Consider the following 23339-nt stretch of genomic DNA (forward strand, 5'->3'; position numbering starts at 1 on the left):
TTATTAATAAATCTAAGAAAGTTGTCATGATCCAAACTAGCAAAATTGTCTTTTTCAAAGAAACAAGGCACAAAAACTAAACGAAATTGCACGTAAATGTACTAATCTTAGGACTCATTAAATTAATCAATCCTAAACCTATCATTAATGAGGAGATTAGAGCCTTTAAAAAAATAATAATAATGATAAGGAGATTAGAGGAGTGGTCGGACAAAAGGGAATCTTCCCTTTGAGCAGAGTCAATCAAATTCAAAACTAAATTGCCTAGACGTGTTCAAGCAAAAAAGATCATAATTCCAAATTCAACGATGTGAAAATTGACCTCAGACTACAAATCACAAAAACATGCGAATTTTTTTTAGAATTCTAAATTCCCACTTTCTACGTCTTCGATTTGACCACGTCACCTTCCTTCTCCCTTCGTTGATTTCCTCCAATTTCACTTAATTTTGGTGTTTATTTCAAGTTTTATAAGTGGGTATGGCGAATTATGAAATCTGAACCCTACCCATTTTCTTGGAATATCCAACAAGCGTCTAAAAAGTTGCTCTATAGACTGTGTAGACGGAGGAACAGTCATTGTTATGAATGGTGGATTATAAATAGACAGAAAAAGAGAGAGGGTGCCAAGTTAGAGGACAATCAACAAGAAACACAAGTTGGGTTTTATGGTTGTAAGTGAATGAGGAGATTTCTGGCTGTGTTATCTCATATCTGCTTCTGATTTCCTTTTATTTTAGGGTTTTGTTTATTACCCATATTTTCTTTTTCTTTATCTTAAGCTGTTAGAGCCTTGGAAACTTGAGGCTACTTGTTTTTTCTCATCTGGGTTTCTAATGGCGAGGTGGGTTTTATCTGAATGTGGTGTTAAACCACTCCCTAGGATCTATCCTCAGCCATCTAGGAACGGGATTGCTTCTAAAACTTTTATGGTTTCTGAGATTAGGCAGCCATTGTTGGCCTCTAAAGCTCATGTTCTTCGGTCTTCTTTGGGACTTTCTACTAGAGGGAAGAGTTGGGCATTGAATGTGAGTGCTCCTGTGAGAGTTGCTTCTATTGATGAGGATAATGAGAAGGAGAGAGTTGATGGGATTAATGGGGTTGAGGATGAGGGGGATTTCGACCCGGCTGCTGCTCCGCCGTTTCGGCTGGCCGATATTCGGGCTGCCATTCCGAAGCATTGTTGGGTTAAGGATCCTTGGAAATCAATGAGCTATGTTGTGAGGGATGTAGTTGTGGTGTTTGGATTGGCTGCTGTTGCTGCTTACTTCAACAATTGGGTTGTTTGGCCTCTTTACTGGTTTGCTCAAGGAACAATGTTTTGGGCTCTTTTTGTTCTTGGTCATGATTGGTAATTCTCTCTCTGTTGAAGCCATTGAATATCTTTACCTGCTTTTTGTCTTGGAATTCCTTTGCCTGATTTGTGTTTGCTTAATGGTTTTTTTGATTTGGTTGGTGAATGTGCAGTGGCCATGGAAGTTTCTCTAATGACCCAAAATTGAATAGTGTTGTTGGCCATATTCTTCATTCTTCAATCCTAGTTCCATATCATGGATGGTTAGTTTCTGATTGTCTTTCTGAATCTTGTTTGGTCAATTATTCTTCTCTGTAGCTTTTACTTTCTATGACAATATATACTGTAGTTTTATATCATGTTGTTTCTTAAACTCAGGAGAATTAGCCATAGAACTCATCACCAGAATCACGGCCATGTGGAAAATGATGAATCATGGCATCCTGTAAGTTCTTTGTTCTTTCCCTTCCGAAACAGAGAAATGATCATTTTGTTGAGTCTCATTCAATAGCAATATGTTCATGTCTGTTTTGCAGTTGTCTGAGAAGATTTATAGGAGTTTGGATAAAGCAACAAGAACACTAAGGTTCACTCTGCCATTCCCCATGCTTGCATACCCTGTGTATCTGGTTAGTGCACTCCGTTCTTTCGTCATCCTTCTGTATGAATCTTCAATGTTATGCCAATTTTTTTTATGGATTCTAATGAATCATGTTGGTGATATTACAGTGGAGTAGAAGTCCTGGAAAGAAGGGCTCTCATTTCGACCCTAACAGCGATTTGTTCGTACCAAGTGAGCGAAACGATATCATTACATCCACTGCTTGTTGGACTGCAATGCTTGCGCTGCTTGGATGTCTATCTGTAGTGATGGGTCCCCTCCAAATCCTCAAACTCTATGGCATTCCTTACCTGGTGAGTTTGGCTTTGATGACGAATTCACGCTGATTACTTCTTAGTTTTTCGTCCGACTGCTATGCTCGATTAACTTCTTTTTTCAGTACCATCGTTCTTTGGTGCACTGCTCTGAATGTTTTCCTTATGTAGATGTTTGTCATGTGGCTGGACGCGGTCACGTACTTGCATCATCACGGTCACGAAGATAAACTTCCTTGGTATCGTGGAGAGGTATGCCAATCAAATCTTTCCAAGTGTTTGGTGTGGAATTTCAAGAACAACACACCATAAAGTGATGTGTTTGACACAATTTTTTGATGATCAAACAGGAATGGAGTTACCTAAGAGGTGGATTAACGACTCTCGATCGCGATTACGGATGGATCAACAACATCCATCATGACATTGGAACTCATGTCATTCACCATCTCTTCCCTCAGATCCCACACTATCACTTAATAGAAGCAGTGAGTATCCTTCTCAGCCCTGCATCTAAAGTTCAAACTTATCTTTGTTCTGTAGATTTGAAATTCTCATCGCTAACAACTGCAATCTTATCGTCTTAGACCGAGGCAACAAAGCCGGTGCTCGGGAAGTATTATCGAGAACCAGAGAAATCTTGGCCTCTCCCATTTCACTTATTGGGAGTTCTTGTAAAAAGCCTGAGAAAAGATCACTTTGTGAGCGATTCTGGGGACATCGTATATTATCAGACCGACCCCGACCTGTCTTGATCAAATCAACAGGACCAATATCTGCTCATTGTCTTTCAACTAGTATACACCAAAATTCTTTGCGAATAGCTTGTGAGCCATTCAAGTTTAAAATATGATCAACTGCCGAGAAAACTTCAAGGGAGAAGCTGTTCATGACGATAGTATTCATGCTTTTAGGGTATTAGAGTTGCATATTATTATTATAGCCACATGAAAGAAAAATTTGGCATTGATTTTTGCTTGAAGTATGTTTAATAAACCATTAGTGAACCACAATGCTATCAATTTATATGGGAGGAGTCTATTTATTTTTGTAATTGTTCTAAAATTTGGGCTCCTCCCCAAGTTCAAGTCCCAATAGGCTTTGTTAAAATGGATGGGCAATTTCTTAATCACTGAAATGGCGAGGTCTGTGATGTGGTTTTGAAATACCAAGTAAATGCTACCTCCTCAAGTAGAAGCAGAAAATCAACTAAATGGAATGTTATGGCAATTGTTTTCAAAATAGTGCATCATAAATTAAGAAGAGTATTTAAATGCAACTTTTTAAGTTGTATTTAAGGGTATAATACTGATAATTGATACTTAAATGTTGATTTAGATACTATTTTGACTCCATATCTTTAACTTTTAAAATATCTATTGTACATGTTTAGTTTATATGTACTTTTAAAAAGTGTCCATTTTAGTTTCTATTTGCAAAATTTTTAATAAATCTTATGAAAATGAAATCTTATAATTAAAATGTATGCCCACATTTAAAAAATGAAAATAAAATAACTAAAATGATCACTTTTTTAAAGTATATGGACTAAAATGAACCAAAAATCAAAAGGTATTTAAACCATTTATGTTTAAATGGGTGATTGTCTGTCATTGGATGTGAAACATGGGATCATCACAATTTTTTTTAGAGTATTACATCATATTTGGATTTAAATACAACTCAAGAAGGAAATCCCCAAATTTTGATGTCATATTATTAAATGGAAACAAAAGGGAATGGATTATTAGCCATGTCGAATGAAATAAAGAAAGCAAAATAGAGTTGGCCTGTGGTTAGACAAAATGATTGTTATAAGACTAAATTACTCAACAGTTCCACATGAAACAAAATCAGTATTCTTTCTCTGGGATTAGTTAAGAAAATTGGATACTTTTGGATACTCAACTTTCTAGATCAATAGTTAACTGAATGAACAACCTTCAAAAAAGACTTGATTCGAATAAGATCCTTCTGTATCCCATCTGAGCCACAGATTCCACTGCTAACATCAACCCCTTGAGGCTTGAGAATAGATAAGGCTTCAGACACGTTTTCTGGATTGATGCCTCCAGCCAAGAGCCAGCCTTGTTTGCTTCTAATTATTGGTACCTCAAACTGGGCCCAGTTGAATCCCTTCCCACTGCATCCAACACAAAAATAATTAAATTATCCCATATCACATACAGGAAGAAGAAAAGCTTAATGGCTGCTGCTACGTAGTCAAAATCAACACTTTTTTTCAAGGTTTGATATGGATTTCTAGCTAATACAACACAAACACGTAGAATTAATTTCAGTAGCTTATGTAGTCGGTTTGTGGAAATAGGAGTCTCTACCTTGTTTATTTTGGTCTCGCTGTCATTTGTAGCTTGTTTTGTTTTGGTTGTATTTTCAAATATTATAATTTAGTTTTCAACATGGCATAAAATTTGATTACCCTCGTTCATAGTTTTTGTTATTTATTATTTTCATTTTTTTGAAACATTTTGTTGTTTGTCTTATATGGGACTATGCAAACTTGTGTGGAAAATTTATCCCCAAGAACTAACCCAAACATTTTAATGCGTAATGACAAACAAAACAAACATTAAAAACTCGAGATTATAATAAAATTTAGGCCAATTAAAATGTAAATTAATTGATTAAGACATATATTATTGATCAAAATATCAAAAGTTTAAATCTCTAAACCCACATGTTATTAAACTCAAAAGAAGGAAAAGTAACCTAAATAAATAAGCATTGTACACCAATTCAAAGGCATTGTACTAGATACCCAACCAAAACCAGCATATTGAGAGGGAATTGTGATGTACCTGCCACCTTTGGCACTGTCAACAAGAACCCAATCGACCAAAGAACAGTCCTCGGTGGAGATCTCATTTAGAAGACTTCCATCTTCATTTGCATTCAGAACATAAATAATTCTATAATCTTTGACTAGAAATGGCAATGCTGCCCGTGAACTGTCTCCATGAAGCTGTGAGAATCCAAATTTAAAGTATGAAAGTTATTTTTGTGGACAAGGTGATGAGAACAACAAAAAGATGTACCTGCACAAGTTCAAGGTCACATGTATCAGCGGCTCGTGATATTGTTTCAACATCGTCATCAACAAACACTCCAACTGGCTGTGCACCATTTTGTCTAGCAATTCTGGATATCTCCTTGGCAACTGAAAGTGAAACAGAACGTTTTGAGTTTGGCCAAATAATCATCCCAATGAAATCAGCACCAGATTCTGCTGCCATAGCAGCATCTCTCGCCGATGCAATACCGCACATCTTAACAAGAATCTTGTCCTTTCTATGATGTTCAAGGCTTGAATATACATTCTCTAGTTCAGAAATGCCACAAGTAATCTTTTTCCTTTGGCAGGGCCAGTTTCTCTCAATGTATGAACTGTCCCTATTCAAACCTACAAAGAAAGAAGGCTATGACCGAAAGTAAAACATTCTTCAACATCCATAAAAGCAATGTCGAAAAGACCAAGTACAAGGCAGAACAGTGATTCCGATATGAGTGAACGTTGTCATATTACGCTTATCCTATTGGGACCTTCAGACGTTGAATTACTGAAATAGATAAATGGAGCAAAGTAATACCATGAAACTGGTGCCTTCCACGCACATGTACAACTTTTGGCCAAAAGCAGCTTCCATTAGTTAAGCCTGGAATCGTGGAAAGAGATTATGATATCAGGGTTTTACACTATAAGGAAAGGAAAATTGTTTATGGAAAAAAATGGTGGGAAATCCCATGATCAAAGAATCAAATAGTTCACTTTTGAAAAGCAAAGAACATAACTAAAACAAAAAGAAAGAAAACAGCTCCACACCATGCTTTTGTTTATCTGGGAAAATCATTAATAGGCATGCATTTTTGTTTTCAACTCCATTTGATAGTAATGAATTAAATATGAACCCTTATAAGACCGCCATGGGGGGATAACTAAAGCGGCGGAGAAGCAGTGAGATGGCAATGCAAATCATTTAGGAAATTCGTCGAACAGTTGGTGGGCATACAGGGAAATGAAGGGGAAAATATCAAACAGTCTCGAATAAAATTGTAGAATCATACCTGCAATCATTTTTCTGCCCTCTTTTCTTTAGATTCTTATTTCTGATCACAAATTGTTTCAGATGAAGTTGAATTGCTAATGAGGAACAAATTTTGTTCAAAATTCTTGGCTTGTTTTTCCGATTAAATTATCCTTCAATGGGTAAACTGAAAAACAAAATTGGCAATTGAATTTTGAACAACCCTCGTTAAAATTAGTGAAATGGATTCTTGATGAGGTGAAAAAGTTACCTGATTTTCAGGCAAACCCATTTTGCAGCACGGAGCTATTCTCCTATTCTTGGTCAGCTGACGCCTCATTTCAAATATTTTTAATTACATTCATTTAACACCAAACACAAAAACAATATTACCGACAGCACACTTTTTTCTTTAGGGAAAATGGTAAAAAATAAACCTTTTTAAGCTTCATTTTTCTCCATCAGACTTTTTGAAAACACAATTTTGTTTCGGTCATTTCGATCAAAGATCGATTACTGAGATTTAAAAAATTAACTTTTTCATCCTATCCATTATTATGGACTTTCTCCAAGAAATTTCACCTAGTATTAAATTGAAATTTTATTACCTTTTAAATATTATATTACTTTTTAAAAATATTGTATAATATTTTCAAATCATATAGATATATTTTCAAATTTTCTCTTATCTTTATCAAATTTTATATCAAATCTTACATTTTTTTTTAAATCGTTTACCCAATTTTTATTTTCACAATTATCTGAATTTCCAATTTTTTAGATAGATTTACCAATTATCAAAATAAATTTTCCAAATGAATTTTAAATGATTACACTTATATTTTTAAATTTTGGAAAAGATCAATTTTTGTGAAAAATTAAGAGATTTGGAAAATACATGGATTCTTAGTGTTAATTCTGCTCAAGATTTTAATGAGAAAATCTAAATATATAGAATTTCAATGTTAATCATGTCCGAGATCTCATCGAGAAAGCCCAATTATATAAAATTTCATGTTATTTTCTACGAGATGAACACCGAAGTCCACATAATTTCACATTATATAATATTTCCAAATCTTATATCAACTCTTATCTCTTTCCAAATTTTCTCATATAATCTTTCCCAAATCTTATCCTATCTTTCAAATCTTAAGTCCAATTTATGTTTCCACAAATTTTCAAAATTAATTTACCAGTTATCTAAATGGATTTATCAATTTTTTTATTTTTTAAATTTCTCCAATTTGTACAATCTCTAGTAGTGTAATTTTTAAATTTTGGAAAGATAAAAAAGGTTAGGTAAGATTTGAAAAAATTATATGAATCTTGGAATCAATTGTTTGAATATAAGATGAACAAAAATTAATTTGTTAACTAAACTTCGGTGGTCAATCTTGATTGAGAGGGATAGAGAAAAAACCTAGTTTAACGAATTTTAAAAAATATGTTAGTTTGAAAAGTGAAACTTAAAAAGGGTTATCTTTTACCATTCTTTTTAGAGAGAGTTTTGAAATCACTGATTATCCATGTTGATAGAAATGTTGAGATTTCAATCTTACAATAATATCTAAAATATCGATAAAATGTTGATGTCAATAAATATTTATAAAAATATTAAAAATAATATTTAAATTAGTAAATAGATATTGGTTAAAACACCATTTTGGTTGGAAAATTGTACAAAATGATCTAAAAAACAAAAACTTTTTTGCGACGAACCTCTTTCTAAAAACTTATTTGTTATTGGCCCTTTTGGCATGGAAAATACCACTAATGTTAAATGATCTCTTCATTTGTTATCTCTTTTGCTCTTCCCTTAACAACGAAAAAACAAAAATTCAAGGTCATTAAAAACTAAATATTCTTTAACATTTTGCTTACTTTATAAGCATGGTTAGAAAGAACGCGAAAAATCGCATGAAAATAAGTGGCCATTTAGTTAAATTGGAGTATCGACAAAGATATGACAAAACAAGTTATTGTTTGTGCAGAAAAAATGTGCGACTGCTGACATCATTGTATGTGATTTCTTACATCAATATATGCGATCGCTAACATCAACGTACGTGATCATTTACATCAACATACGTGGTGGCTTAGTTTTTTTTTTTTTATCATACTTTTGTTGATACAACTTTGTTTTTACTAAATGACCATTCATTTCATACATTTTTTTGTATTCTTTCCAACCATGTACGTAAACGGAATAAAAACTTAAATAATATTTGACTTTATTTCTCCAAAAGTAAATTTTATCTAAGTTTAAATGTCATAGTTCCATTTATATTCATTATTTTTTAGCATTTTTATCAATTTATAAACATAATCAGAAATAAGATGAAAAAATGTATGAAAAGTGGTCATTTAGCTCAAACGGAGTTGAATTGACAAAGATAGCACACAAAAAAGAAAAAAAAAATGCAAAATGATCGCGCTCCTTGATGTAAGCGATCGCCTACCATGACTTCAGCAATTACCCACCGTGATGTATGCGATTGCCCACCATGACATCAGCAATCGCGACCTTCTCTGCATGCACAATAATTTTATTTTTGTCATATCTTTATCGATACAACTTCGTTTTAGCTAAATAACCACTTGTTTTCATACGTTTTTTTCATGTTGTTTCTGTTAAGCTTGTAAATTGAGAAAAATTCTAAATAATAATGAATATAAATGACACTATAACATTTAAACTTAGATAATATTTACTTTTGGAGTAATAAAGTCAAAGTTTTTTTAAGTTTTATTCAGTTTACATGCATGGTTGGAAAGAACATGAAAAACCATATGAAAACAAGTGACTATTTAGCAAAAACGGAGTTATATCGACTAAGATATGACCAAAAAAAAAAAAATTCAAAACGAAAACTGAGCGATCACGTATGCTGATGTAAGCGATTGCGTACACGATAGCATTGATCGCTTACGCTGATGTCATTGATCGCTTACGCTGATGTCATTGATCGCTTACACTGATGTTAATGATGGCATATACTGATGTAAGCGATCTTGTATGCTGATATTGGCGATCGCACAATTTTCCTGTTCAAACGATAATTTTGTTTTTTTCATATCTTTATCGATACAACTCTATTTTAACTAAATGACCACTCACTTTCATACGGTTTTCACGTTCTTTCTAACCATGCTTATAAAACAAGCAAAACGTTAAAGCATCTTTTGTTTTGAATGACTTTGAATTTTCATTTTTTTGTCGTTGGAAGAGAAAACAAAAGAGACATAGGTAACACAAGTGAAAGGGAAAGTTTCACAAAATAACTAAAAAACAAAAAACTTCTCTATGAATGACCTCTTCCTAAAAACTTATCAATAACTATTTTTTGCCCATATGAAATATCAATTTTACCCTCAATTTAAAAAACTCTTCAGACCGCACCATATTCGTGTTCTTTCTTTAATGATTTCTTCATCGATTCATTCAACACATATTCAATGCAACACCAACATTCCACCAAAGCATTGAATAACATTGATATCAAGAATGGAAGATCAATCTTAGTTTTGTATTTTTTGTCGAACTCCCCACGAAGTCCTCCCATTGTTCTTTCAGTGTTTCAGTCTGACATCCTCATTGTCAATCGCTTTCATCTTTGTTCATTTCATTGTGGCTTTAGGTATAGAGCATGATTCGTTTGTCAAATCTAGAAACGAAGAGAATGTAAGTGATATTCTAAAATATTTCTTGTTCTCTTTAATAATAAGTGTCGTTTAGTATTAAACGAAGACCATATAGTAATATATAGACGATCATTCATCACAATATAAACACTCGTTTAGTATTATATAAACAATCGTTTAATATTATATAAACGATCATTTAGTATAATGTAAACGATCGCTTATATAACATAAAAAAAATCGTTTAGTATAATGTAAACGATCGTTTATATAATATTAAACGATCGTTTAGTAATATATACACGATCATGTATACAGTACTAAGCAAACACTTATAAACAGTTAGACAATCTTTTAACAATTATTGGGTGATTTCTTAAAATTTGATAGGATATTGCTTAAAATTTGCTAATCCGATTGCATATCAATGACGCTACTTCACATCTTTGTACGATTTGGTGGGGAATGAGACCAGTCTGGTAACAATTATGTTGGAGGTTATATGAAAGGTCTGAAGGTCAAAAATGATATAATGGTTTGTGAATTGGTGAGTATTATGCACTAATGATTGAATATCGAACTAAATATGTTTGATATACATCAAATGTTGTTACAATTTATTGGTCCCAGCTCCCCTGATTGACATAATTGATAATGAAGACCTTAGTTTTTTTTCTTTCAAGGTAGTGATGCATCCTAGATGTTGTTATTTGTATCAGTTACACTTTGCGAAGGGTCATGGAGTACACATAGAGAATAAGTACTAGCAGTACAATCCAACGAATCAACCCATTCCAACCAGTCAAAACTTTGGATTTGCAACCATGTTAACACGCAATATTCCCACAATGTCTTCACTGGATGATCATATTGAGCCATGTAACTTGGGGGGATGATCGAAGTGAAACTTGGTTTGGTCACAATAATGAACCCATATGTACTCCATAGTTCGATACTGACCATGAATATGGACAATCTTCAGGACCACAAGCTTCTTCAACACCTTACATTCATGTTCCAACCCACCTACTCTCATCCCATTAGTGGTGATGCCTTCGATTCAAATGCATTCCATAATTCCAGCCCAACCATTTTTAGATATACCCAGACCATCAGAGGGCCCATCGTATGACAATCTCATCACAATACCTCATGATTGTCTAAAGAACGAGGATATAAAGGTCGGTCGGATTTTCTTTTCGAAATATGACTTGTCAGTTAAATTATCAATACTTGCAATAACAAAGAACTTCGAATATCGTGTAAAGAAGTCAACAAAGAGCTTGCTAACTGTATGGTTTCAGTGGAGGAATGTAAGTGGAGAGTCAGTGCAAATAAACTAAAAGAAAGTGATTCCTTCAAAGTGACGAAATATCCAAGTGAACATATTCTTGACAAGAGAATGGGTAATCATCAAAAAGCAAAAGAAAATGGGTTATTGGACACTTAATCAAGTCCAAATATGAACAAGGTGGTTGAACATACCACCCAAGGGATATAATTGAGGTTGTTCGACGAGATTTTGGAGTGAATATAAGTTACGGACGGGCTTATCGCGCTAGAGAGTATGGATTGGTGTTCGCACGAGGGTCACCGGAAGGATCATATGCTATTGTTAGGGCATATAGCGAGACACTTAAGCTTGCAAATCCAGGTATGATCTTTGAGGTTGAAGTAGAGGACTGACAATATTTTAAATACGTCTTCATGGCATTTGTTCCATGTATTAAGGGTTTCTTGAACTGCATCCGTCAAATAATCGTTGTTGATGGGACCCATTTGTATGAGAGTTAGAAAAGGTTTGTTGTTAATAGCAACGTGTATTGATGCCAATAACAATATATATCTTGTCGCCTTAAGTATTGTAGATGGTGAGAACGATACATCATAGACTTGGTTCATAACTCATTTGAAGGCTTTAGTAGGAGACATTCCAAATTTAGTGATTATATCAGACGTCACATCTCAATTGCAAAGGCTATCTCAAGTATATTCCCTGATGCATTTCATGCTCTATGTATATACCATATTCGAAACAGTTTGATGGATAGATTTAAGAACAAAGACATAATCCCACATTTCTACCTAGCGGTGAAAGCTTGTAGAATTTTTGAGTTTCATATGTCTTGGGCTAAGCTCCATCAATATCCTGGGGTGATGGCCTATCTTGAGAAGATTGAATTATAATGGTGGGGCAAGGGTTTATCAATACCATTGTAGGTATGACAAGATGACGACAAGTATAGTTGAATGCCTTAATGGAGTGTTGAAAGATGCACGAGAACTATCAATCATGAAGCTATTGGAGAATATCCGTGAGTGGCTATAAGGTTGGATCTATGTCCGACCTACACATGCAATGGCATTCACAAGCATTGTAACTAATTATGCAATGAGTATTCTTAAAGAATCAGAACTGATGTCTAGAACATATCGTGTTTCCTCGATGGACATGCATATAATTAATGTGGACGATGGATATTTGTAGGGAGGGAGGGGTTTGGTTGATCTTCGTGCACTGACATGTACTTGTATGGAGTTCAATTGTATGGAGATCTCATGCTCCCATGCAATATCTTCCGACAACCTTTAGGAACATTAATGTTCAAACATTATGTGCAAAATGGTTTACAGTTGAGTGTGTGCTTGCTATTTATGTAGAATCAATCTTCCTTGTTAAACATAGGCAAGAATAGAATAGAAGATCAAATTTTGAATACTTCAAAATTCTGCCACCACGAAAGGTACCAAGTGTGGGTCAATGTCAAACCATTAGGATACCTTCTACTGAAGAGGGCGCGACGACAAATCCACAGGTGTACACGATGTGGTCAGAGAGCTCATAACAAGAAAACGTACAAACAAATATTAATAACACCTGACACTGGCCCATCTAGGATTAATGATATATAATTTATGGGCGATCGTTTACTTGTTTATGTACGATCGTTTAATTATAAAGTGTGTGATCGTTTACTTATTTGTGGGCAATTGTTTACTTGTTTGTGTCGTTTACTTCAATCATTTGTGGACAATCGTTTAGTTATTAATGGGTGATAGTTTAGTTATTTATGGGCAATTATTTAGTTATTTATTGACGATTGTTTAGTTATTTGTGGACGATCGTTCATTTATATATTTTTTTTCTAGTTTTTTATTGTACTTTTTCTAATATTATTCAGTTGAACATCTATACATTCAAAATTCAATTCAAGAAATTCAGTTATAGATGACCATATATATTGATCAGCCCACAATTGGGCAACGTATTGTTTCCTAAACAATGCCATATTGTTTTGTTCTAAGCTATCCTTATTCATACCCGTTACAATATATTCTACATGTTGGGGATGATGCCCTAAAGTCTCGTGTCCTATAGTTTGTAAACACATTTTGTATGAACACTTGTGATGTATAATATATGATATTTACTTCACTTCTTGACTTTGCACATTGGATGTTTTATTTGCTTTACCACAAAACAATAAACTAAAATCCCTAGTTATCATTATGTAACTTAAGCATGTATGTGGTGACATACAAGTGGATCATGTCTTAAGTGATAACCAAAATAGTCTATAGTATATGGATATAGGAGGGAAACCTTATCCTGGTAACGCTACGGATGTGGCCCACTTTGTGGAATAGTTACAAGTGTTGTGACTTACTATAGATGGTATGATCCTGATCATTCATGTGGGGACGTGCGAGCGGGGGCACCCTATACAAAGAGTTTGTATAAGACCTGACCACAAAGTGCTAATGTCTCGTTATATATCGTCATTTATGATAGAGACTTCATTTCACTAGGATGACCGTAGGTAACATAACCTCAATCTTGAGTGAGTTGGGAACTCCTGTCATTGAGGGCGATCCTTTGATTTACATGGGTGCGAGTGGCCAATTCGCCAACTCAAACCTATCACTTTGGGGATTTGTCTGATTTGGGAGCTGGGAACTCAGCTACAGAAAATGGAATTCACTCATTCCTCGAAGCATGGGTAAGTAGATAGATTTCTTTGTTAAGGGCTGATCCCAGGGCTTGAACGATGTGTCGCCACACACCTTCTCATGGGCCGAGAGGTGTTCATACATAATAGGACTATGTTGTATTGTTCATTAGAGGGATCAGTAGTACTTAAGGAGAAAGATGTAACTACAGGAGCAAAATGGTAAATTGGCCCAGCTGTACTTACGAGCATCTGTGAAGGGTTATCGTACTCATGATTGGTTATATCCGATGGACACATAAATATATCTGTGGTAAGAAGAGTTCAACTATCGGTCTTTAGTGGAATGTCTGGCAGTTAACGGATAGTGAATCTCGTGGCTAAATAGTTTAGTCAGCTATTTACGTACCGTTAGAGCTTCGAGCCATAGGTCCATAAGGTCCCATTGGTAGCTTGGATTCAAGTTGGGAATCAATTTTTTGGGTCAGTTTGAAATGTTCAAAATTGACAAGAGGGAGTTCGATTATATATGATATAATTGAACTGATTAATTATATATGATATGATTGACTAAATATATGAGATACATTAATTTGGAGGAAATTGGATATAAATGTGATTTGTATCAAGTAGGGGAGAAAACACTATGGTTGATATATGATGTAACACCCCACACATTTTTTTAGTAATAATGTAATTTCAGTAACTTTATTATTTGGAATTTTAGTAATTGTTATTAGTTGAAGGGCATTTTTGGAGTTTTGGGCTTCAAGTATAAGTGCAGGAATTTAATTGTTGGCGTGAAATTATTCAATTTGAAAATTAATGGCAGGAATTAATTTTCTTTTGAAAATGAAAGAAATTTAATAGTATAAAATGGAATAAGGAAAGGAATTAAATATAATTATACTTATTTCCTTTTTAAGTTTATTATTATTATTTTTAAAAACCCACATTTCCCTTTCTTCCTCACGCATCCGCCGACACCTGTCTCTTATACACATCTAGATGTGTATAAGAGACAGGCCCAAAGCTGCCGCGTCAGTTTCTTCTTCATGACCTCCGTCCACCACTGCTCAAGCGTCGTTCGCTTTTTCCATCACTGGATCTATCGATTTAGGTAAGATTTCTGCCGTTTGGGTTATTTTCAGTTGATTCTTGAATAATCATTTACTTTTGGCATCAATTGGTTGATACCCATTGTGTTTCAACTTTGGGTTCAAGTTTGTGAAGATATTGAGGTGTTGTTTAGTGAAGTTGGAGTTTATTTTAGCGAGTTTTGGTAAGTTTTATGCTTTGATTACCCTCTTGTGGATTAGTTTTGGTTGTTGAGAAATTTTGGTAAAGTCATTTGGAAGTGATTTTTTTTTTATGAAGCTACATATGGATAATTTATTTGAGACATTGGTAGTGAAGTATGTATTTGATTCAAGCTTTAATCATGTAAGCCTAATTTCAAATTATGATTAGGGGGTTAATTCAAGAATTTCATTCAAGATGAAGAAGAGTTTGGTTTGCTAATTATTTGGACTTAAAATTGGAGGTTTGGAAGGTGAATTCAAATTGGACCACACCTTAGGTAAGGTTATCTGGAAATATTTTGTAATATTTGGTGTTTGGAATTTGGCCATATTAATTTTAAAGCTTGGTTTATGTTTAGGCTTGATTAAGGAATCAAGAATTTCACAAAGATTCAATTGCTTTTTGGGTCGACCTAATATCAAGGTAAGTAATCTTACTACTGGAACTGCCCACGGGCCAGACATTAGATGTATGCTAGCATGATAAATGAATGTTATGGCAAAATGACAGCATGATAGACTGATAGTATAATATGACCAAAGTATGTTCTGGCACGAGATCTGAAATATTTATTTGTGCACATAGACACTTAAATGCTAGTATGAGATGGTATGTGATTCCATATGGATGTATTTGATTGGATGATGTTGAGGTATACGTGTATGTTGTAGAGCCATGATGTTGAGGTATATGTGTATGTTGTAGAGCCATAATGTTGAGGTATATATGTATGTTGTAGAGCCATAATGTTGAGGTATATATGTATGTCATAGATTCATATAGTGATAAATACGATGTTGAGACTGTGCAAGTGTCCTTACTGATTAGTTAGATGCCCATTACATTTTGTGTTTCCTTTGGGATTCATGAGTTTGTGTTTCCTTCGAGATTCACCAGTTTGTGTTTCCTTCGGGATTCACCAGTTTGTGTCTCCTTCGGGATTCACCAGTTTATGTCTCTTTTAGGATACACCATCTTGTGTCTCATTCGGGATTCACCAGTTTGTGTCTCCTTCGGGATACACCAATTTGTGTCTCCTTCGGGATCCACCAGAGGTAGTGGGCATACTTAACTATAGTAGGATAGAACTCAGTCTCCTTTTTGTTTCATGTGTATATGTGTCCCATGAGGACTAGAGCAGTTTATATGTTTCACTAGAGGTGGGTATCTAGAGGACATAAATGCCTAGCCTGACCCCAGTAGTGGGGTTACTTACTGAGTATTTTATACTCATTTTTTCTCATGTTGTTGTTTTAGGTAAGGATAGAGATGCACCGGCGATGGACAAGCGCAATTCGTGATCGAGCCACTGGGATTAGTTTTTACGCTTCTGCTAGAGTTCTTTTCATGTTTCTCTCAACTTTTAGTTTTGATGTTTAAAACTTATTTTTAAGAATCTTTTTTCAGATTTATTTATTATCCTTTATGATTTATGGGTACCCTCCTATTGTTTTAATATTTGAATTTAATGAAAGTCTTTTGAACTTACCTTATCTAATTAGCTTTTATTTCGCCATAACAAATTGTCGTTTTGAGTTCCATGCATACATGTATTTAGTAACGATCTAACTTAAGTCCTAGGGGGTCAAGTCGTTACATATGATATCAAACTATAGGTTATAAATATAATATGATTATGTTTATTATTTTATTATTTGGACGGTTATAGGATAATTGCCCGAAGTTTTCTTCGCAACCATGCGTTAGTGGGAGTACAATTCGGTTTTCGTAACTAAAGAATAAAATGAAAATTGTTTTCATTTTAGAAACACACGCTAAAATTGTTCACGAGGTATTTGCAATCGATTAGTTTACTAAATGACTGTTCACCCCATGCGCTCTTTCCTAAAAGATCGCCCACCTTTTCCTAAGCGATCGCTTAACGCCTGACTAAACGATCATATAGATGATTGCCTAGCTTTTCCTACATGATTGTATACCTCACCTACACGATCAAGCATCTTGACTATATGATAGTTTTTATCTTCTCCCACTTGCTTGATTGTTGTACATGACAGCTTTTCCTCCTCACCTCTACTAAATCTGAACAAAGCCCACACTTTGGATTCTCACTCTGAGAATATTGAGGGCTCAAAGTAGTGGTGTCGTCCCCATCTCCTGCTATTTATGCGAAGCCGTTCGTGGTAGATGACCAGAGTGGTACTGAACGATTACTTGCTGGTCTAGCAAGAGCAATAGGAGTTTTTTTGTGGAGAGAGTGAGTCTTGCCGAGAAGAAAGTCTTCAACTGGTATGTTTACTCGTTCTCTTGTCATTTATCCTTGAAGCATGCCAGTAATTTAGTGTTGTTAATGAAGGAAATCGGATCTCGAGATTTTCATGAGCAGCGGAACAAGACTATTCCAAATTACAATCATGAATCAACAAAGACATTTATAGTTGACTTCAAACAACGGTTATGCGATTATATAGAAAAATTACAGCATGAACAATAGAAATGCATAGAAAGCAAACTCTATGCACATAGGCAGAAACGTCTCCACGCTCCGTTGTGCACTCTGATCACTCGAACAATAGCAACCACGAACGCCCGATCTACACGATCGCAACACCGCAGGAACATAGCATGAACACTTCACGCTCGTTTTCAACGATCTCCTCGGTCACGAACTCTTCCCCAACACAAACGACCTCTACAGCACTACGAACGACATCCAGAAAACCTCGATGGTGTGAGAATCCAAAAGGTGGGCTTTGTTCGGACTTGATATGAGGTAGACGAACGGAGGAAACAATGATCGCGACACGACTGGGAAAGTGAGAGATGGCGGAGATATATTGTATAGGTTGATGTCCAATCGTTTAGATAAAGCTATGTGATCGTCTAGCAAAAGCTATGCGATCGTTTTGTCTATCGTTTAGCTCGGTCTGTCGCCTACAGACACTACACAATCGTGTACCTTGGGCCAACAATCGTCTAGCAAAGCTATGCGATCATTTAGTAAATACTGCACGATCGTTTAGCTCGCATCTGCACAATCGTTTAGCTCGCCCGGTCGTCGTTTAGTAAATCCGAATTACTTGATGACTAACGTGAGTTTCCTTTGTGCGGAGAGAAAACTCAAAATCCTTTTCAATCGTTTTGTAAAAAAGTATTTTTTTTTTTAACAAAAAAAAATAGGAAACCATTTTCTTTTAAACTCACGGTTACCATGATCCAATAACCACCCACTACTTTAGTTATTTAAAAGAAAAAGATTTCAATTATCCAATAATTAATATTATTATAAATATAAATGATAACCAACTTATCATACTATATTTATAACCTATAATTTTAATATTTCATCTCATGAAACATATACACCATAGTTCTTTTTCTATTCCATGGTACTTAATGTAAATCTCATTTACATTAGTCCTCCACTAAATGTATCTTATACATCATACTGATTATATCATATATAATTAAAACACCTCTTATCAATTTGTACATTTCAAATCAACACCAAAAATTGATCCTTAACAGAATCCAAGCTACCAAGGGGATCTCATGGACATGTAGCTCTGAAGCTCCAACGGTATGTGAATAACTGACTAAACTCTTTAGTCACGGGATCCACCATCCGTTAACTGCCAGGCACTCCACTAAAGACCGACAACTGAACTCTCCTTACTACAGATATATTATGTGTCCATCTTAACCAATCAGCAGTGCGACAACCCTTCACAGATCACTCGTAAGTACAGTTGGGCCAATAACCGTTATGCCCCTGTAGTTACATATGTCTCCTTAAGTACCACTGATCCCTCTAATGAACATAAGTCATAATCCTACTATGACTGAGTCTTCTCTTCCAAAGAGAAGTTGTGGCCACTATATTCAAGCCCGGAATCAGCCCTTAAGAGAGCAATCTCTCTACTTATCCCTGCTTCGGGAAAAGAGTGAATTCCATTTTGTAGATTGAGTTCCCAGCTCCCAAATCAGACAAGTCCCCAAAAAGGTAGGCATGTTGAGTTGGCAATATGCCACTCTCACCCATACTAATCAAAGGATCGCCCTCAAAGGCAGGAGTTCCCAAAACATTCAGGATTGAGGTCGTGTCACCTATGGTCGTTTAGGTGAGATGCAAGTCTCTATTATCAACATCGTTATATACAGAGTCTAATCATCTCGTGGTTCAGGTCTTATACAAACTCTTTGTATAGGACACCCTCGCTCCACGTCTCCACATGAATGGTCAGGATCTACCATCTATAGTAGTTTACAATACTTGCAAACCTCTACAAAACTGGCCGTATCCGTAGTGTCACCAGGATCACGTATCCCACCTTAATCCTTATACTACAAATCGATTTAGATTATCACTTAAGGCATGATCCACTTGTATATCACATATACATGCTTAAGTTTATATAAGATAACCAAAGAGCTTTGTTTATTGGATATGAGTAAATGCCAGAATTAAATAACATTTATTTATTCATTGAACAATGTGTATCTTTATAAAACAACGAGACGCTGGAAGAATTAGGACACAAATCCCAACAGTTAATGCATATCTGTATGTGTGAATGTATATGTGGAAATTTTGTCACAATGAATTGAAAAGATTTACTTCCGCTCATAGGTATTCTTGTATAAAAGTTCCTTCACTACAAACTGAGCACAAAAGATGTCACAATTAAGAGACTTGCCCTGTTGGAATGTTTTCTTCGATCTCTTCATTTTCCATGAGCCGTACTTGAATTTTCTATGTCGCTTTTCATATCTGACGAAAATCAACATTGAATATATTGATTTCGCCACTAGCTAAAAATAACCATCAATTATGTTGCTACCGATGTAGTTAGACATGGAGTTAAATACATAGATAGTGCACATTTTAGATTGATGGCAAGCATGAGCCAGTGTTGTTTGATGTTGATTGGCCCAAATTTGAAGTTAACTTCAGTCTATGCCAGTTTGTATTCTTCATGTTGTCCAAACACATAGTCAATAAAGTAAGAAGAGCTTGCCCAAAACCTCATATGTGCTTCCTAATCCAACCAGTCTGCCACTTTTCCATCGTCCATTTCCACACCTTCTGGCCGGATCTTAGAAGCAATTCCTTCTGGCTCCATAATTTCATCTTGGGGAAAAGAAAGACATAAATATAAAGTTGAATGAAGGGTAATTTCAACGACAATGTGAAATTTTACATACCGTTGAAGCTCGAATTAACCACTTTGAATCGATACTTGCATATATTAGATTTTGACTGCAACTTATGATGCACGTGTATTAATAGGAGATCCATATTTTGATCTAAAAAAAGAACAATATAAGTATAAATCAGAATTTAATACAAACCACATCGCTTAGGTTTTTTTAAATGATCATTTGATAATTTCTATACGAACAATATGACCACTTAGAATTTTCTAAACAATCGCCTAGGTTTTCTTAAATGATCATTTGGTAATTTTTATATGATCATTCAGAATTTTCTAAACAATCGTTGGGGAATTTCTATACGATCGATTAGGTTTTCTAAATGATCATTTGGTAATTTCTATACGATCGTTAAGATTATTCTTAGCAATCGTTTAAAATTTTCTAAACGATCGTATAGAATTTTTCTAAGTGAACATTAAGGAATTACTACACGATTATAAATAATATTAGAAATACTCCTATCCCCAATCACCCATGTGTTCTGTTCAAGCGTTTTGAAGAACTCCTTGGTTCGGAATGTATATACCTCTATTCGCTCATCATTTTTAGTTTTTGGATGAGATTTACATTTTTTTTATGCATTCCACCTAACATTCGAGATTGGGAACAACGGGTCATAGGAACTAAAGATCCTCATGGGAGAGTCAGGTTTAGCGACCAAGGGGTTGGGATTGATAACACTTGTAGTTGGTTTCAATTCCATTGCAAATGTTTGTGGTTGGAGATTCATTTATATGTGGTTGAGCTTCTTGATAAGATTTTGAAGGTGATTGAGGTTGAGGATCACTTGAAGGATGTGGTTAAGGATCACTTGAGGTGGTGGATGATCACTTGAAGGATGAAGATCATCTGAAGGAGGTTGAGCTTCTTGATATTCTCCCTCTTTGTTACCAACCATATGTGACTTCCCCCCTTTTCACATCCTCATGTGAAAACTTGGTTGGTTTCTACCTTTTCCAACGCTTGGGGAAGTCATTTTTCTCTTACATTTAAATTATAAATAAGAGACAATATAATGTTAAGATAATTAATTCATACAACGACCTTACCTTGATTTCTATGGCCTCTTTTTGAGTTGCACTTTTCATAGGTTGAATTCAAATCAATGTGGCTCTTAAGATTGAACGGTTGTATCAAGAGTTTAAGTATTTTATCGACTATTACTTCTTCAGTCTTCTTGTGTTCAACAACCACACATTGATCACTGATAACTTGAGATTTGGACTACTCATCATGGGAGGTTCCTTCATTATTATTATTATTACCATCATCACAAGGAGTCCCTTTATTATCCTGAACAAATCACACAAAATATATAATGAATGAAGTGATTATACATGATAATCTAAACAATTGTTTAGGATTATCCAAACCATCATTTAAGATTTTCTAAATGATCAATTAGAATTATTCAAATGATCGTTTAAGATTTTTTAAACGATCGTTTAGGATTATCTAACGATCATTTAGGATTATCAAACGATCGCTTAGGATTTTCTAAACGATCAATCAGGATGATTTAAATACATACCCCATTCAGACGTTGGACTAGCAACTTTATTTCTTTCAGTTGTTGGCTCATCAGATGATGCTGGATAGTAAAGGTATCACCCGTTTGACGGGCTATGGTAGTCAAGTTCACCAAATCTTTGCGAACTTCTTTAATTTCCTCCCTAAGAAATTTGTAGGATTTGGAATGACGATGTTCTAAGGACTTATGTTGCCTATTTAACGAGTCGTCTTGTCTCCTCTTATCCTTCTCATGGTTAGTTTGAACTGGCCTACATGGTTTTGGTTCTATGGAATGATGCTTAGTTACAGGTTGATATGCATGAGGTTCATCTGACAGACGATGTTCGTGCTCCCTAACATGCTGGTCAAATCTATTGTGCCCTCCAAATGACTTATGAATGTCGAGAGAGTGTTCATACCCCTCAACCTCCTCAATCCTTCTTTCTTCAATATCATGAATCACATCAAGTCCTTCCAGTCGGTCCTCTTTATACCTTATCTTCTCTATGCTCCATACAAGTCTCGTCACAACAATAGTCTATACATAAGTGAATGAGCAAGTTAGAATGTATGAAACTATGATAGATGCCAAGATTTACTAAGCGGTCCATTACTTACTTTTTTTTGTTGAAAAAAATTCTTACTCAACGATTTATAAGATAGAGCACGAGAACAAGTCCATCTAAGAATTCCAGGATTGTAATCTTGTTAACTTTGGTGGCTATGAACTTATTTGATGTGGATAGAATTTCGTAAGCCCAAACCTACAATATGGGAGCTTTGTTACACATACATATCACACAGATTCAATGTAGATTAAAGTGAACTGGAAATGAAAGTACATACCTCGACTACAAGTGCAAATATCTTTATACATTAATATGAGGCATGATGAGCATTTTCTGATTCCTTTGTCTCATGTACCTCTTACTTCTCATGCATGATAGTCTTCATGCTATTCAATATACACTTAAAAAAGGCAAACAACCAATCATAATGTCTAAAGATTTCAGGGTCATCAACAATCCCAAATGTCTTCGCATCGGATTGAGTTTTCTTGTCTTTTCCAATCATCATCGTTTCGATGAATAATGTCAATGCAACCTTGACGGGCGTTTTCATCATTTGTAAAAGTGAACTTCTCGAATGTAGTCTCCGCATTCTTGCAAGAACTATCCTTATCATTTGAGTCCTTTGGTCCAAGAATGAGTTGTCGCAGTCTCTCACCACTTGTTTCTCTTTCTACTATTTTCTTGGTCAACCACAACGTAGTTATCAAATTAAAATTGTCTTGGGAGAATGTTACTTTCTTTCTCAATATGTTGAATGATATAACTTCTAGGTCACATCCGTTACCTCTCTTAACAAAAAATAGTGAAAAAGTTACCCATTAAATACAAGATCTGTCCAATAGTGGACCAAAGACTGTTTTCCTATACATTCTCCTCTCTTTTTCTGTCAATTTATTCTTAATCGTCGACGTAGTTTTGTGGACTTGGTAAGAAATTGTAGTAAGAAAATATTTCTCAGTAGGGACAA

The 23339-nt window shown here is 35.0% G+C and overlaps 2 protein-coding genes across 2 annotated transcripts; one reads left to right on the forward strand and one right to left on the reverse strand.

Annotated features, from left to right (window-relative positions):
• Positions 1 to 492: 492 nt before the first annotated feature.
• Positions 493 to 3375, forward strand: LOC120081471 (omega-3 fatty acid desaturase, chloroplastic). The gene is made up of 8 exons (XM_039036359.1): positions 493 to 1351; positions 1468 to 1557; positions 1673 to 1739; positions 1831 to 1923; positions 2024 to 2209; positions 2342 to 2422; positions 2521 to 2658; positions 2758 to 3375. The coding sequence occupies exons 1-8, from the start codon at positions 837 to 839 to the stop codon at positions 2923 to 2925; spliced, it is 1338 nt and encodes a 445-aa protein (XP_038892287.1). The 5' UTR covers positions 493 to 836; the 3' UTR covers positions 2926 to 3375.
• A 483-nt stretch (positions 3376 to 3858) lies between these two features.
• Positions 3859 to 6643, reverse strand: LOC120081472 (N-(5'-phosphoribosyl)anthranilate isomerase 1, chloroplastic-like). The gene is made up of 6 exons (XM_039036360.1): positions 6485 to 6643; positions 6254 to 6400; positions 5779 to 5844; positions 5227 to 5591; positions 4990 to 5153; positions 3859 to 4313 (listed from the first exon to the last, which is right to left on the reverse strand). The coding sequence occupies exons 2-6, from the start codon at positions 6261 to 6263 to the stop codon at positions 4088 to 4090; spliced, it is 831 nt and encodes a 276-aa protein (XP_038892288.1). The 5' UTR covers positions 6264 to 6400; positions 6485 to 6643; the 3' UTR covers positions 3859 to 4087.
• Positions 6644 to 23339: the final 16696 nt, after the last annotated feature.

This window comes from Benincasa hispida, chromosome 7 (assembly GCF_009727055.1).
Source record: "Benincasa hispida cultivar B227 chromosome 7, ASM972705v1, whole genome shotgun sequence".
NCBI lineage: Eukaryota > Viridiplantae > Streptophyta > Magnoliopsida > Cucurbitales > Cucurbitaceae > Benincasa > Benincasa hispida.